At 40.9% G+C, this 16,970-nt stretch overlaps 1 protein-coding gene across 2 annotated transcripts in view; it reads left to right on the top strand.

The window, feature by feature from the left end:
- Positions 1 to 16,970, top strand: part of CNTNAP5 (contactin associated protein family member 5) — a 1,053,040-nt gene that overhangs the window by 976,042 nt on the left and 60,028 nt on the right. For both annotated transcript variants that reach the window (XM_025277585.3, XM_044936563.2), the window contains exons 20-21: positions 8,379 to 8,509; positions 15,533 to 15,620. In XM_025277585.3, the coding sequence (XP_025133370.2) occupies positions 8,379 to 8,509; positions 15,533 to 15,620 (219 nt within the window). The remainder of the gene's footprint in view (positions 1 to 8,378; positions 8,510 to 15,532; positions 15,621 to 16,970) is intronic.

Genomic DNA, 16,970 nt, shown 5'->3' on the forward strand with positions numbered 1-16,970 from the left:
CAGATCAAATTGCCAACATCTGCTGGATCATGGAAAAAGCAAGAAAGTTCCAGAAAAACATCTATTTCTGTTTTATTGACTATGCCAAAGCCTTTGACTGTGTGGATCATAATAAACTGTGGAAAATTCTGAAAGAGAAGGGAATACCAGACTACTTGACCTGCCTCTTGAGAAACCTATATGCAGGTCAGGAAGCAACAGTTAGAACTGGACATGGAACAACTGACTGGTTCCAAATAGGGAAAGGAGTACATCAAGGCTGTATATTGTCACCCTGTTTATTTAACTTACATGCAGAGTACATCATGAGAAATGCTGGGCTGAAGGAAGCACAAGCTGGACTCAAGGTTGTCAGGAGAAATATCAATAACCTCAGATATGCAGATGACACCACCTTTATGGCAGAAAGTAAAGAAGAACTAAAGAGCCTTTTGATGAAAGTGAAAGAGGAAAGTGAAAAAGTTGGCTTAAAACTCAACATTCAGAAAACTAAGATCATGGCATCCGGTCCTATCACTTCATGGGCAAATAGATGGGGAAACAATGGAAACAGTGAGATACTTTTTTGTTTGTTTGTTTGTGGGCTCCAGAATCACTCTAGATGGTGACTGCTGCTGCTGCTGCTAAGTCGCTTCAGTCGTGTCCGACTCTGTGTGACCCCATACACGGCAGCCCACCAGGCTCCCCTGTCCCTGGGATTCTCCAGGAAAGACCACTGGAGTGGGTTGCCATTTCCTTCTCCAATGCATGAAAGATTAAGGTGAAAGTGAAGTTGCCCAGTCGAGTCTGACTCTTAGCGACCCCATGGACTGCAGCCTACCAGGCTCCTCCATCCATGGGATTTTCCAGGCAAGAGTACTGGAGTGGGGTGCCATTGCCTGCAGCCATGGAATTAAAAGATGCTTTCTCCTTGGAAGAAAAGCTATGACCAACCTAGACAGCATATTAGAAAGCAGAGACATTACTTTGCCAACAAAGGTCCATCTAGTCAAAGCTTTTTTCCAGTAGCCATGTATGGATGTAAGAGTTGGACTATAAAGAAAACTGAATGCCAAAGAATTGATGCTTTTGAACTGTGATGTTGGAAAAGACTCTTGAGAGTCCCTTGGACTGCAAGGAGATTAAACCAGTCCATCCTAAAGGAAATCAGTCCTGAATATTCATTGGAACGACTGATGCTGAAGCTGAAGCTCCAATACTTTGGCTACCTGATGCAAAGAAACAGACTCATTAGAAAAGACCCTGATGCTGGAGAAGACTGAAGGCAGGAAGGGAAGGGAACGACAGAGGATGAGATGGTTGGATGGCATGACTCATTCAATGGACATGAGTTTGAGTAAGCTCTGGGAGTTGGTGATGGACAGGGAAGCCTGGCGTGCTGTAGTCCATAGGATCACAAAAAGTCGGACACAACTGAGTGAATGAACTGAAGTGAAATAATTGCCTTACCTACCACTAAGTAGGGCAGTGAAGATAAAAGAGAAGCTGATCAGTGAGGGTGGCCTGGTTAGTAGACACTAAAAGCTGCATAGAAAGGTGCATATGTCTGTAGTTGATATGGGCTGCTAAGGATTGGACAGCAATCAAGATGTAGAAGAGCTCCTTATTTCAAAGTGAAATGATAAAGCAAGAAATTGACATGTGATATTAACAGCAGTGTTTATATGGATTCCTGTTCCATAGCAGCAGTCTAGCACCTTCAATAGTTCTTGTTTTGATGTTTTTAAAAACTGGTAGTTTCATCTTCTCTTCTATTCTAATTTATTTATTTATTTTATTTTTGGCTGTGTTGAATCTTTGTTCCTGTCCAGGCTTTTCTTTAGTTGTGGCTACTGGGGGCTACTCTCCAGGTGTGGTGTGCAGGCTTCTCATTGCTGTGGCTTCTCTTGCTGTGGAGCACAGGCTCTAGGCATGCAAGCTTCAGTAGTTTCAACTCCCAGGCTCTAGAGCACTAGCTCAATAATTGTGACATACAGGCTTAGCTGCTCCCCAGCACATAGGATCCTCCTGCATGAGGGATCGAATCCGAGTCTCCTGCATTGGCAGGTGGATTTTTTAACCACTGAGCCACCAGGGAGGCCCTCTATCTTCCCTTTTAGATCTGACCTAGACACGGGGTACCCAAGGTAGTCTTCTTAAACTATCACTTTGTGTATATCAGCCCAGTCAGGCATGTGTTTAGCGCCTTACGGGATCTTTCTTTACAAGAAGTTCAAATTCTTTGCCCTTTTAGTAAGAGGCTTCTCCTTGTGACTTCTCTCTTTGTTACCACCCTCTTCCAAGCTATACTCATGTTTCAGAGTCTTAGTGTTTCTATATTTCAAAATGAGAAGATCAGTTGGGTGACTGTCTATAAAGATGCTCATCAGCCATATTGGCCTCTGGTTGGTTCTATTCAAATCATGGTAAAAATCAGTCACATTGCTCTGCTTATATCTCTATAGCTACATAAGCATAGTACTTTTCTTTTTCTTTTTTGCCTATTTCAGTTCTACCTTCTTCAATAAATCTCTTTCTGTGAGGACTCTTTCTCATTACCTCAGTTCTTACAACTGCTCATTATTTGAATTCACAAAACATGTATCTCTATTGTCTATAAATAATCATCCTCTTTTCCCTTTACCCAACCATACATCTTTCTATTCATCAACTCACTTGTCTACTTGAGCAAACATGTCTTTGAAGGAAACATGATACAGTGGAAGGACCAGACACATTGATGTTCTGTCCTCCTGGGTTTGAATCAATTTCACTATGAATGTCATAATAATTGCTTTTATTATTATTATTTATTTGTAGAGATTTTACTTCACTGAAATTTTGCTCTCTAATCTGAGACGTTTTGGGGAAAAAAAGTCTTTAGTACCAAATTAAAGTTATAATGCATGGTTGGCACATAAGCAAGAAAGTATGACCTTGATTTTGTCCCCTTTAGCTAGATAACAAATCCCTTAAAGACATAACTATAACATTTTAACTATTTGCTAATTTTGTGTCTGATACAGAGTAAACATTAAATAACTGCTAGTATATAATTTTGACAAAGTGATAATAACATTCTGCTACTGCTGCTGCTACAGCTAAGTCGCTTCAGTCATGTCTGAGTCTGTGTGACCCCGTAGACGGCAGCCCACCAGGCTCCCCCGTCCCTGGGATTCTCCAGGCAGGAACACTGGAGTGGGTTGCCATTTCCTTCTCCAATGCATGAAAGTGAAAAGTGAAAGTGAAGCCGGTCAGTCGTGTCCGACCCTCAGCGACCCCATGGACTGCAGCCTTCCAGGCTCTTCCATCCATGGGATTTTCCAGGCAAGAGTACTGGAGTGGAGTGCCATTGCCTTCTCCAAACATTCTACAGAGTGCCTATTTTATTCAACAAGTGTCTTCTGGTGACTTAAGATAGCTGGCTCTGTGCTCTTCTCTGAAGACACCAAGATGAATAAGCATCTATTCATATCAGAGAAGCTTAAATTCAAGGGGAAAGACAAGTGAAGCTTGATACATTGAGAATGTTACCAAAAATGAGCACAGTGACCATACAAGAAGGAAAGATCATACCTGTCTTGAAGGAAAGTGGAGACCTGGGTCGTATGAGTTGGGTCTTAATAAATGAGAAGGGGTTGGCATACAGGTAAGAAGGCAGGGGCAGTTTCAGATGAAGAAATAAAATGCAAAAAATCAAGAAGGAGCATTATTTGAAGGAATTCTGTTAGTTCAGATATGATTCAGTTATGGAAAGTATGTGTTGATAAAGTTGAAAAGTTAAGAAGGAGGCTTTGCATGTCAGGCTACACACTGGAATGCATCATGTAAAATTAATCTTGGAGTAGAATCACGTGGCCAAGAAAGCCTGTGTTAGAATACTTACACTAATGACAGTATGGAAGACAGATTGGCATAGGATAACTGGCAAAGTGGAAACAAGTAAACTACAACAAAATGTTGTTCTTGAAGAAACTGAGGTGTGAGAATCTTTATCCTGAGGCCCAATTCAAGATGATGAATTTTTCAAATTTCGAATTTCTAGTCCATAATGTTCACATTCGCACAAATAGGTGATTGTCAAGAAGAATATAAATAGTAGATCGGTGGCTAAAAAAGGAACAGAATTATCCTTTTACAGTATTAGAGTAGCTCTTAATGTCGGTCTATCTAATACACATAGAGAGGAGCCATGTGAAGAAAAGAAGGAGATTGGACTAAAGCATCTTCCAGGCAAGGAATGGAGGTATCCACCAAATGCTAAGAAGAAGCAAGGAAGAATCCTAGCCTAGATCCTTTGAGAGAACATTTCAAACTTCTAGCCTTCAGAATTTGAGACAATAATTTATATAGTTTAGAAAAGAATGAAAGGAAGGAAGGGATGAAAGAAGGGAGGAAGGAAGGGAGAGAGGCAAGGAAGGAAGGAAAAAATAGGCAAGTAAACAGACAGCACAGAGGTGAGCACAGGACCCACAGGAGCAAAGGAGGGCGCCTTGGAAAAGCCAGATAAGGTTTCCTGGAAGAGGCAACCGAATGCTTAATGTTGGAGTTTGAGTAGGAATAAACTTAATGGGAAAGGTTGGAATGGAAGACCTATTCTTGGCTGAGATGAACACATGGGACCTTTGTGTTCCATGGGAAAATCATGCTCTTTAGAACTAACTCAATTTCATTTCTAAATCTGAGTGAATCACTTACTATAAATGATGAAAATTTATTCACCTTCCTTCACCTCTGTTCCTTCACCTGTCATATGAAGGAAGGAGCAAAAAAAAGTTCTAGATGAAAGAGGAGTCCTATGCAAAAAACTCAAGAATGAGAGAAGCCAAGGGGTAGTAACTGTCCAGAAAGTAGCAAGAGTGTTTAACAGAATATGTCTACATCCTCTTTGATTTAAACTAGATTCTTTATCATTGTATTTGAATACATTTTTTGTGATTATTGATTTCTCTCCAACACTTTTAAAATGACATTGATAATACTTGTATAATTCTAAAAATAATGATATGAATTTTGCCTGGAGACCTAAAAAGAGTGAGGACATATACAGCTAGAATTTTCCAATATTAATAAGATGCAATGAAACTTTTACAGCATACTTGCTGGTGACCAAAAGGTCATTCCATTATACATATGTTTATTCCAGAAGCATATTTGGAAAAGCCCTGAGACTCAAATCAGTTTCATTTCCTTTCTATACTCTGAACATCTTATTTCATCCCATAGCCACACACACACAGGTAAATGCATGCTGTTTATAATGTAGCAATGTCAACACATACTAATGGAAAAAAAAAATGAGACCACGTAAGAGGGGATACATTTTCCTAGATAAATTATAGTGAACACTTGGCTAAGGCGATCCTTTAATTTTTTTTTTTTTTAAATTTTGTACTAGAGTAAAACTGATTAACATTATTGTGATAGTTTCAGGTGAACAGCAAAGGGACTCAGCCATACATATACATGTATCCATTCTACCCCAAACTCCCCTCCCATCCAAGTTGCCACATAACATTGAGCAGAGTTTCATGTGCTCTACAGTAGGTTCTTGTTGATTATCCATTTTAAATATAGCAGTGTGTACATGTCCATCCCAAACTCCCTAACTATCCCTTCCCCCCATCCTTCCTCCTTGAGAACCATAAGTTCTTTCTCTAAATCTGTGAGTCTGTTTTATAAATAAGTTTATTTGTATAATTTCTTTTTAGATTCCACATACAAAGGAATGTCATAAGTTATTTCTCTTTCTGACTTACTTCACTCAGCATGACAATTTCTAGGTCCATCCATGTTGCTGCAAATGGTCTTATTTCATTCTTTTTAGTGGCTGAATTCCATTGTATATATGTACCACATCTTCTTTATCAGTTTCTCTGTTGATAGACATTTAGGTTGCTTCCAAAAACAGTCCTTTTTTGTTTGTTTGTTTGTTCATTGATTAGATTCAGAGCATCTTCCCTCAGTCAGTTCCCTGTCTAAGGGACTCTACACTTGCAATGATCACCGTTCTGTTAAACACTTTTGGAAGTAAAGGTATGGATGGGAGACACTGGGGAGGAAAATGAAAGCAGAGAGATGAAGCATATAAATTAGGTAAAGAGGGCTTAAGAGCAGTGAACTTTTTGGGTCCAGGGCAGTGCCATCCAAGAAGGTGACAGTAACCTCGTGACACCAAAGTAGCTGAAAGGAGACACATGTCTTTTTGCTCATTGACCAAGCAGCTGAACATGATGCTAAGGAGAAGGTGATGAATGAACTTCTGGTCCCAACCATTTCCATCTCACCCCAGTGCTTCTTGTAAGACTGCAAGTCAGCCTTTAATGGTAGCAAGCTTATTTTTGAGAAGTCTTAAATTGAGTTTATCCTCCTAGGAGTTGTGTGCAGATGAGTTAGCAAGAGGTTTCAGGATATCTTCTTAGGGTGCTTTGGGAGGCACTGATTGCATGAAAACCTCCTAAGAAGGTGAGATCAGTATGTGCGTGGCTCTAAGAAATTGTTGAGGTCTTTTAGACCTAAATTAGAGTGTCAGAGAGGCTTCAGAATAAATACTTTGACAGGGTCCCAGTTGAGATGATTAACATCTAAGATGGATGGTTCCTAGGCAAGTTTTAGTGAAGATGTATAAAATGGAAGTGATTTCTAAAACAGATAGATGTGTGCAGAATGTGTGTATGAATGACTCACTCAGTGGAATGGTAAGAATCCCAAATAACTACAAGGAATGTGTGCCTTACTACCATGCCTGACACATAAATATCACATGCTGATTTACTTTATTGAATTATATATTATATTGTATATAATGTAAAATTTGTATATTATTATATATATTTATATACTATATATAAATTTTATACATTATATATTAGGAACATATTTATATATTATATAGTACATTGCACTAAATAGTATTAAAAACCCAAGTTCTTAGAAAGAGCCTGAAAGAGCTTGCTAGGGAACAGCCCACTAGTTTATAAAGGGGGCCCTTTCCCTGTCACAGGCCAGCCCCTTGCCCCAGGTGAAGGTGCCTCTCAGCACCAAATATGCTATTTCTAGGGAGCTATTAGGGCTTCCTACATGGTGCCTGGTGGCTCAGAAGGTAAAGAATCTGCATGTAATGCAGGAGACACAGGTTCAATTCCTGGGTCAGGAAGATCCCCTGGGGAAGGGAATGGCAACCCACTCCAGTATTCTTGCCTGGAGAATTCCTTGCACAGTGGAGCCTGGAGGACTGCAATCCATGGGGTTGCAAAGAGTTGGACATGACTGAGTGACTAACATTTTCACTTTCATATAGTCACCTCAGTCCTCTTTGGCTTCCCTGGTGGCTCAGATGGTAAAGAATATGCCTGCAATGTAGGAGATGAGTTTAATCCCTGAGAGGGAATGGCTACCCACTCCAGTATTCTTGCCTGGAGAATCCCATAGACAGAGGAGTCTGGCAGGCCACAGTCTGCTACTGCTAAGTCACTTCAGTCGTGTTCGACTCTGTGCAACCCCATAGACAGCAGCCCACCAAGGCTCCCCCATCCCTGGGATTCTCCAGGCAAGAACATGAGTGGGTTGCCATTTCCTTCTCCAATGCATGAAAGTGAAAAGTGAAAGTGAAGTAGCTCAGAAGTGTCTGACTCTTAGTGACCCCATGGACTGCAGCCTACCAGGCTCCTCTGCCCATGGGATTTTCCAGGCAAGAGTACTGGAGTGGGATGCCATTGCCTTCTCCAGGCCACAGTCTATAAGGTCACAAAGAGTCAGACAGGACTGAGCAACTTTCACTCTCAGGGAGCTATTATGAATTTTTAAGTGAGAAAATAAGCTCCCAAGTTGAAAATCTATGATGATCAGAACCAAAGGGAGAGGAGGAATCAGGACTAACTGTAGGGAGCTTCTGCTATTGGCTGACCCTGTTGGGTAATGACCTCACTGCTCCAGATTCCTCTCACCTATTCTGCGTTAGATTACTTTACAATCTTGTTTCACATTCAGTTCAGTTCAGTTCAGTCGCTCAGTCATGTCTCTTTGCGATCACATTATATATTCTGAAATTCCACGAAGGCAATTAGGAAGAAAAGGAGTTCTAGGAAGTGGTAGAAACTGAAGTGAGTGTGGACAATCTTATTAAAGTTTTCACAGTCAAATTATTTTCATTTCTGATAGCACGCACACACACACACACACACACACACATGCATATTCCATCTATACTCAGGAGTTTTAATATGGACCCAGATGCTACAGTCACGACATATATAGTACCTTTTAAAAATGTGAATGAAGAAAGGGTTATGGCACAGGTCACTACAAAACAGCCATGATCAATTAAAAAGCAATCTGATCACTTTTTTACACTATATAGGTCTATTTTTAATTCTAATTTCTAATGTTTTTCTTTCAAGGAAGCTTACAAGTTCGCTCCCAGCTAAACAAGGAAGAAACCCATGTATTCACCATCAATACAGAGAACTTTGCCAACAGAAGACTGCATCACTTGAAGATTAACAGAGAGGGCAGAGGGCTTACCATTCAGGTACTTTACTTCCCTTCTTCTCATTCCAGCAAATGTACCTTGGGTGCTCAATACAAGTTTTCTTAATTTTGCCTCCAGGCCAAGTGAGTAGCTGAGTTCTGGGGATGCATACTAATCATACTCAGGCCCAGCCTTTGGAGAACTAGAATAGTGGTCCTCAGGGCACACCCTGCTTTCCAGAGCATCTCTTGAGACCTTGCAAGAAATGCTAATTATTGGGTCCTATGTCACATCTACTTAATGTGAAGCTTTTTTTCAAGAAGGGGGCAGCAGATGCTGCTGCTGCATGTTCAGTTTTGACATCCTCTGAACTGTGACATAATGAGGAATACAAGCAAGGAAGAAATCTTTTTTCAAGAAGGGGGCAGCAGATGATGCTGCTGCATGTTCAGTTTTGACATCCTCTGAACTGTGACATAATGAGGAAGACAAGCAAGGAAGAAATCACAAGTGATCAGCAAGGGCTATGGGGGAAGTGTGGATAGGTGATGCAAGAGCATGGAGGAGGGCACCCACCTCATCTGGGCATCAATTCAGTTCACCCTGAACAAGGAGGGGATGTTAGGATCACTGACCCTCCACTTAGTCAAAAATGAGTATAATTTATAGACAGCCTCCCCTGTCTGCAGTTTCCTTACTGACACACACAAATACACACACACTCACCTATTCCAGTTCCCTCTCAAACTCTACTCAGGCCACTCGATGCATCCTTGCTCTTTCCAGAGCTCTTGAATTCACTAGAGTTTGCTTTGCCTAGAATCCAGTTGTTCATGTATCTGCATCACTACCTGTTACTTGTACTTCCTTTGGAACACCACTCAAAAATTGACTCAGGGACCCCGTCTCCAGTCACCTTATGTAATATAGCAACCCAGCTCCTTGACTTCAATCCTAAACCACTTAAATGCTTCTAGCAATCAATACAAATTATCTATTTATTTAATAGATAAGTCCCTTCTCCCTCCTCTAGAATGTAAGCTTCATGAAGACAGGGATTCTTGTTTGTTTACATTACCGTGGGACCCCCAGTTTGTCAAGCAGTGTCCCACATACAGAAGGCCTTTAATAAATATTTTTGAACTAAATAAATTAATCCCACATGGCTTGTATGTTCTAAGTTGCTTCAGTCATGTCTGACTCTTTGCAACCCCATGGACCATAACACGTCAGGCTCTTCTGCCCATGGGATTCTCCAGGCAAGCATACTGGAGCGGGTTGCCATTTCTTTCTCGGCTTGTATGGAGAAGATTAAATTGGACCTGAGAGAGAGGAAGAGAAACCACTGGGTTTTAGGCAGGGGAAGTAGCATGGGTAGATTTCCATTTCCAGGGGCTCACTGTGATCTCTCTATGGAAATACACATTTGGAGTGATGAGATATGGGACAGAGACCAGACCGGAAGCAAAGATAAGGACTTCAACTAGTGTGGTGGGGAAGTCAAGGAGAGAAGGACTTGAGAAAGATCTGGACAGAACATTGGTAACCTTGGGTGACCCTCTGGATATGGATGATGACTCAAGACTCAAGTCAAGACTGACTGTTCATTTTCTTGATTGGGTGGAAGTTCATGAATAATTGGCAAATATAGGAGACAAATCACAATCCTTGAGTGATTATAATTTAATAGCATTGACTCTTAAAATAAGTGGTAAAGGTCTTTGGATTGAGGTCAGACTAGAAAATAGAGATGAAATGATGATTTCTTATTGGAAGATGTCTTAAATGAGGCTGTGGTGAGACACCTGGGGTGCATGCTGGTGGGCATTTGCATAAATGGCTCTTTCTCTTTTTCTATTTCCTGTCTTCTTTTCCATCAATGAAAACACAAACAGGGAGGTGAGATAACAATGAGATATTCCCTCTTCTCCATCTAGATTTCCCACCAGCCAAATTAATAGTCAATGATAAGCACAAGCAGTGATTGATAAGCACAATCAGTGGAAGATGTAGCATTTCAAAAGCACAAAAGTAGCAGAAAGAAATGGAGGCAGAGACCTATTTTGTTTTTTAAATTAAATCAATTTGTTCAAACAGTTACATAACATAGTTGTCTCTGTGATACTCCCACTCCCCCCCCCCACCCCATCTTATTTCTTCTCCTTCCTCCCCACTTAGAAAAGCCCTAGAGAATTCCCTGGCCTTCCAGTGGTTAGGACTCCGGGCTTTCACTGCCAAGGGCATGGGTTCAATCCCTGTCAGGGAACTATGATCCCATATGGTTCTGGGTAGCCAAATTAAAACAATAACAAAACCCCCAAACAAACAAAAGCAATGGGGAAAATAAAAGAACAAACTGTTTACTAAAAACAGAAAAGGATAAGCTACTGCCTGGTCTCAGGCATTATTCAGAAACAGTTATAAGGAGAGGGTAGATGGTTAACACTATGCTCAGCCAGCCAGAGGCCTCCAGTAGGTAAGAACACATTCTCCTACCACCTCGGGACCTTGAGTTGTTGAACCTTCTCCTCTCTGCTCTATGTGACTTTGGAAGGAATCTGTAGGGACTGGGCTACAGCCAAGAGTAAGAAACCCTGGTAATGATTTGAGAATTGTAATTTGACCAGTGGTTTTAAAAGCACATGTGCCCTCATGGTGGTTGAGGTAGACTTCAGTGCCTCTCTTTAAAATATATTAATGACATTAAACAAATTAAACCCATTTACCAAAATGCCAGCACAACTACCAGCTGTAAAGATGGAGGGAGCCCGACATTTTGAAAGCATGGAATCAATGACTTCCTTTGAGAGTTGAAGATTCTGAGATTAAGAGAGGGATCCCTAGTTCAGGACAGACTTGTGTGTGAATTTCTGCTCCATCTCCTATAAGGTCTTAGGTTTGCTATTCACCTTTCTGAGGCTCAGTCTATTTATCTATAAAAAAAAAGTTTGAATGTTATGGGGGTGGGCTGGGGTACAAATGCAGCTGAGTTCAGTCAGTTCTGGTAACCATTATAGGAAAGCAAGAACATAACTAAAGGACCAAGCATGAAGCCTGGTGTCTAGGGCTTACTCAAAAGAAAAAGGTTTGTTCAATTTCCTCCCTTTTCCCATCTCTTTTAATCTCATTTAATGACTTGACAAGGCCACTGCTATCCTCACTTCTAAGATCAACAAAGCTACTTTACCAGCTGAGCCACCAGGGAAGCCCTTCTCCAGGCCAGATTACAAATTTTAGGCATCTAAGCTTGAAAAGATTGTGATACTTCACTCTCTCACCACCTCACCAAGAGTAATTAAAAAGAAAAACAACACTAAAACATAGAATGAACATAAAGAAGTATAACAAAATAATGCATTTCTTACTGAAGACTTCAATGATTGCCTAGCCCCTATCATAAAGTCGATGTCCTCGAAATAAATGTTTATGGTAACTACCCACTCCCCCCCACCCCTGGCCTTTTGCCTTTGCTCTGTGCATTTGCTAAGCTTTTCAAATAGGTAACCCAGCACCTGAGCCAGTACTAGGGGTGCCCCCATGTGCACTCACTCCACTTAAGGACTGGAATCCATTCCCAAAGTATCCCAAGCCTTCTTTGACTCATTGTACCTTTGTCTCCATACCTTAACTAACACTTAAACAAGTACACCATGAGAAACACTGGGCTGGAGGAAGCACAACCCAGAATCAAGATTGCTGGGAGAAATATCAATAACCTCAGATATATAGATGACACCACCCTTATGGCAGAAAGTGAAGAAGAACTAAAGAGCCTCTTGATGAAAGTGAAAGAGCAGAGTGAAAAAATTGGCTTAAAGCTCAACATTCAGAAAACTAAGATCATAGCATCCAGTCCCATCACTTCATGGGAAATAGATGGGGAAACAGGGGAAACAGTGGCTGACTTTATTTTTTGGGGCTCCAAAATTACTGCAGATGGTGATTACAGCCATGAAATTAAAAGACACTTACTCCTTGGAAGGAAAGTTATGACAAACCTAGACAGCATATTAAAAAGCAGAGACATTACTTTGTCAACAAAGGTCCATCTAGTCAAGGCTATGATTTTTCCAGTAGTCATGTGAGAGTTGGACTATAAAGAAATCTGAGCACTAAAGAATTGATGCTTTTGAACTGTGGTGTTGGAGAAGACCCTTGAGAGTCCCTTGGACTGCAAGGAGATCCAAACACTCCATCCTAAAGGAGATCAGTCCTGGGTGTTCATCGGAAGGACTGATGTTGAAGCTGAAGCTCCAATACTTTGGCCACCTGATGGGAAGAGCTGACTCATTTGAAAAGACCTTGATGCTGGGAAAGATTGAGGGCAGGAGAAGAGGGGGATGACAGAGGATGGAGATGACCTCATCTCCATGGAGATGTATGGCATCACCAACTCAATGGACATGAGTTTGGGTGGACTCCAGAAGTTTGTGATGGATAAGGAGGCCTGGTGTGCTGTGGTTCCTGAGGTCGAAAGGAGTCGGACACGACTGAGCGACTGAACTGAACTGAAACAAAATAATTGAGTGTCATTCACCTCCTTCTCACCCTTGTTTATCATCTGATTAAAGTTGGAAGGACCAGATAAGTTCCCATAAAGGATAACAGTAGGTCAGGAATGACTCCTGTACTAGAACAATTAGGTCTTCTACACAATGTGACAATGTTGAGGGAATCACTTGATCTTTGGGAGCCTGGGGAAGAAGTTAGAGTCAGAAGCTAAAGAAATCTCAGCTCAGCCTTCAGTTCTAAGAATGCTACTGCTCTCTTCTCAGCAGGAAATTCCCACTCACTTTAGCCTCCTCTCCAACCTGAGTAACAAATCATGAGAGGAGGAACCCTGCCCCCTGCTGGAAGGGGCAATTCCAGAGAATAGGTGAGAGTTCTGAGATAAGGCAGGGAGAAAACTCCTTCAAGACAGGACTGAATCTGATCATTAAAAGATTACAGATGGGGACCATGGGTATGAAAATCCCTGTGTTGTATCTAAGATGTAGAGGCTACCAGGGTAGCCAGAGGCGTCCTGGTGATGCACTGGATGCTCCATAGCCCACAAGATAGAAAGAGAATCAACACAGGATATCTATTTATTCATTCAGCAAACATCTGTTTGGAGTTACTTTTCCAGTTATTGTAATAGGCCATATAGAAAACATGTATCAATAAAATGTCCACATCTTCAAAGAGCCAATAGCTTAGTGGAGAAAAATGAGATGGGGAGAGCACACAGATCATTACAACTATAGTTCACTCATTAAACCCTGTCCAATTATTTGTAGCCCCACAAGTTGCAGCACACCAGGCTTCTTTGTCCTTCACCTTCTCCTGGAGTTTGCTCAAACTAGTATCCATTGAGTTAATGATAGCATCCAATGAAATCCTCCTCTGTCATCTCCTTCTCTTGCCCTCAATCTCCCCAGTATCAGGGTGTTTTCCAATGAGTCAGCTCTTCCCATCAGGTAGCCAAAGTATTGGAGCTTCAGCATCAGTCCTTTCAATGCATATTCAGGGTTGATTTTCTCTAGAATTGAATGGTTTGATCTCCTTGCTGTCATTACAATACAGCATCTTAAATGCAAGGTTAGAGGTGGGGGGGGGGTGGTACCATGAGAACAGAAAACAGGATCAATTAATCTAACTAAAGCTTCAAGGAGAGCTTCCTAGAGGAGGTGAACTTTGGGAGTATGGGAGAACTTAGAAAAGTGTCTGGCACAGAGTAGATACTTAAATGGTTATTGAATGAATTTTGTAGAAATTCAGAAATAAGAACATACAGTGATTGTCTACCAGCTGCTCAAACATCTAGAGAGGCATGGACAAGTAAAGTAAATGCCATACTGCGTGGTTGGCAGGCCATGTGACAAGGAGTCCCTGCTATGTAATGCTGTGTGGCATTGGCCAAAGTTGTGAGCTCGGTGACATCATTTCCACCATCTGTACTACAGGGATAATAATGTCTATCTCACAGTATTCTAGGCAAGAATGCATTTTGAAGGATACTTTAGTATGATGTCTCATACATAGCAATTTTTCAATAAACAACAAGTATTATTAAAGCATAATTCCATGTATGAAAAAGGAATAAAGCCTACAATCACATACTACAAGTCATAGCCACTTATTTCTTTCACAGCAGAAACTACTACAGGACCCAGAGGTTCCTGGAGGAAGGTCTGTCTGGGCTGGAGTGGGTGCAGAAGGAGGGTCCAGCATTGGGAGCTAGGGATACCAGGCTCCCAATCAGCTGCTCCCCAAGGGCAATCCTGGGACAGGCACACAGCTGAAGGGGTCTTAGTCTTCTCTTCCTACATATGAGCTGTGATAGACTCTGGAAAAAATGGTACGCTTTGATTAGACAGAAAAACCTAGGGATGGTTGGGGAACCATGCCTTGAAATGGAGACAACAAAGAGACGGAACTGGAATTAATGTGTGTGGAAGGGAAGGTTTCCTAAAGGATGATCTTAGAAATAAAGTTCCAAAGAATCCCCCTGGTGGCTTTTATTCACCTGCAAAATGGAATTATCAGCTGTTCATGCTGGTGGCAGCTGTTCAGCGAGTCTCCCCTTCCCAGATTCAAACTTTTTGTCAAACTGAAATACATTCGCTCAGGAAAATCCCCCAGGGCACACCTGATTGAGGCCAGGTCAATTGGAGCAAAGGAGGAGGTGAAGGTTTTAAGAACCAAATGGGGAGGAGGGAGAGTTTGAAATGAAAACCTGCTTTCCTTTTCTTGTTAATCCTGCAGGGTCCTTCCTAAAACGCTTCATTTGTTTGCTTCTTTGCAGCAAAGAATTTGGTGAGAAAATCTCAGTGGGGAGATAAATACCTGTCAAAAGCGGTACAGAATTTCCCAGGGAGAAGACTTGTGTGAAAGCCTTTATTTCACCAATAAAGAAAGAAAGGGTTATTTTATGTGCATTGTGGGAGAATTAGTGAGACATTTCTCATTTCTCCAGGGAGAAAAATCCCAGAGAGGTGTCTGCCCTGCCTGTGTTTTCCAGCTATTTTCAGACAGGAGTGTTTTATGCCTTGGCTGTGAGGACCTCTGCTGATGCCTCTTCTGTTTTCTGTTTTCTTGCAGATGGATCAACAACTCCGACTCAGTTATAACTTCTCCCCAGAAGTCGAGTTCAGGGCTATCAGGTCCCTCACCTTGGGCAAAGTCACAGGTTTGCTGTTCTAGTCCATGTCTTTCTGGCCTTGATAAAATAAATAATAAATAACTTTCTTCAGGGAAAAGCAGCAAGATCTAGATAATATCCAACACATAGGACCAAGAGTCCTGTGGAGACAGGAAAGCGTGTGTGGAGGGAGCAGAAACTAGCATTTACATCTACTTTACAGAATCTTGAGTAACATAAATGAACAGAGCAATTCATTAATATAATTATTTTTTACTTAATTTCTATTTACAATGTTTACTCAATTTTTTAAGTTAAATTCACATAAATTTCACTTAAAGAAATTAAGGATTTACAACCCAATTATTTAACTCTATAAATCCTTAATCTCTTTCCTAATTCATCAAAAATTCAAAAGATTGTCCTACGACAATAATGGATGCTTTTTTTTATTCTACAGGGAGTTCTGTCAATTTTCATTTTATATGAAATGATGACTTTTATCAGGTGTAAGCAAGATTGAAATTTTTGTATCTTCTTGATGAACGTTTTTCACACTGAAGTCATATTTTTTAATTTTAATGTCTCTGTACTTTAGTTTGTCTGTTATTAATATAGCTAATTCAGTTTTGCTTTAGTTAGTATTTGCCTGGCTTATGGTTTATCATTTTCCTTATTTTCCCTTTCAGTCTTTTTTTTTTTTTTTTTTTTGAGCCTTATATAGGATCTTGTGGAGAGTAGACAAACAAATATTGCATTTTCATTCAATCTGGCCATCTTCTGTTTTATAAATTGGCAAATGTAAGCCCCTGTGCATTTTGGGGTTCTTTGGATGGTTGGGTTTGTTTCTGCCTCTTTATTTTCTAATTGTTCAACTTTTCCTGTGATTCTAGCATGTTCTTTTCTATTCTTTCAGTCACAACACAGTGCAGAAAACATTCATAGCTGGAAACATTTTAAGCAGGAATGTATTTAACTCAGGAAATAACTTGCTTACAAAATTGTAACAGCACTTACAGCGTGCATTCCTGTTAGTCTTTTGGAGTGACTCCCCAGCAGTTCTGAGCTGATGAATGGGAAGCCATTAACTACCAAGCAGTCACTGATGCAGTGCTGTGTGTTAGCATCCAACAGGTGGAAAAATTCCCTTAAACATGGCGGCAGAGAAAAGACTTCAAGTTACCATGACTTTGCTGGCCAGTAGAAAAAGCTGAAAAGGCAGAAAAAATGACTCGTGTCCCACTACAGCCTCCCAGATCCATACATTGTATCTAGTTTCCAGAACATAATGTGCATCCAGAAATCTATCTGCTATTAGGTCTGGAAAAGGTCAGTTTTACCTTCCAAAATGACAGCTGAATGAGCCAATCAACATTGACCAACTTGTAGGTTGAATTT

The sequence above is a fragment of the Bubalus bubalis genome, chromosome 2 (genome assembly GCF_019923935.1).
Source record: "Bubalus bubalis isolate 160015118507 breed Murrah chromosome 2, NDDB_SH_1, whole genome shotgun sequence".
Lineage (NCBI taxonomy): Eukaryota > Metazoa > Chordata > Mammalia > Artiodactyla > Bovidae > Bubalus > Bubalus bubalis.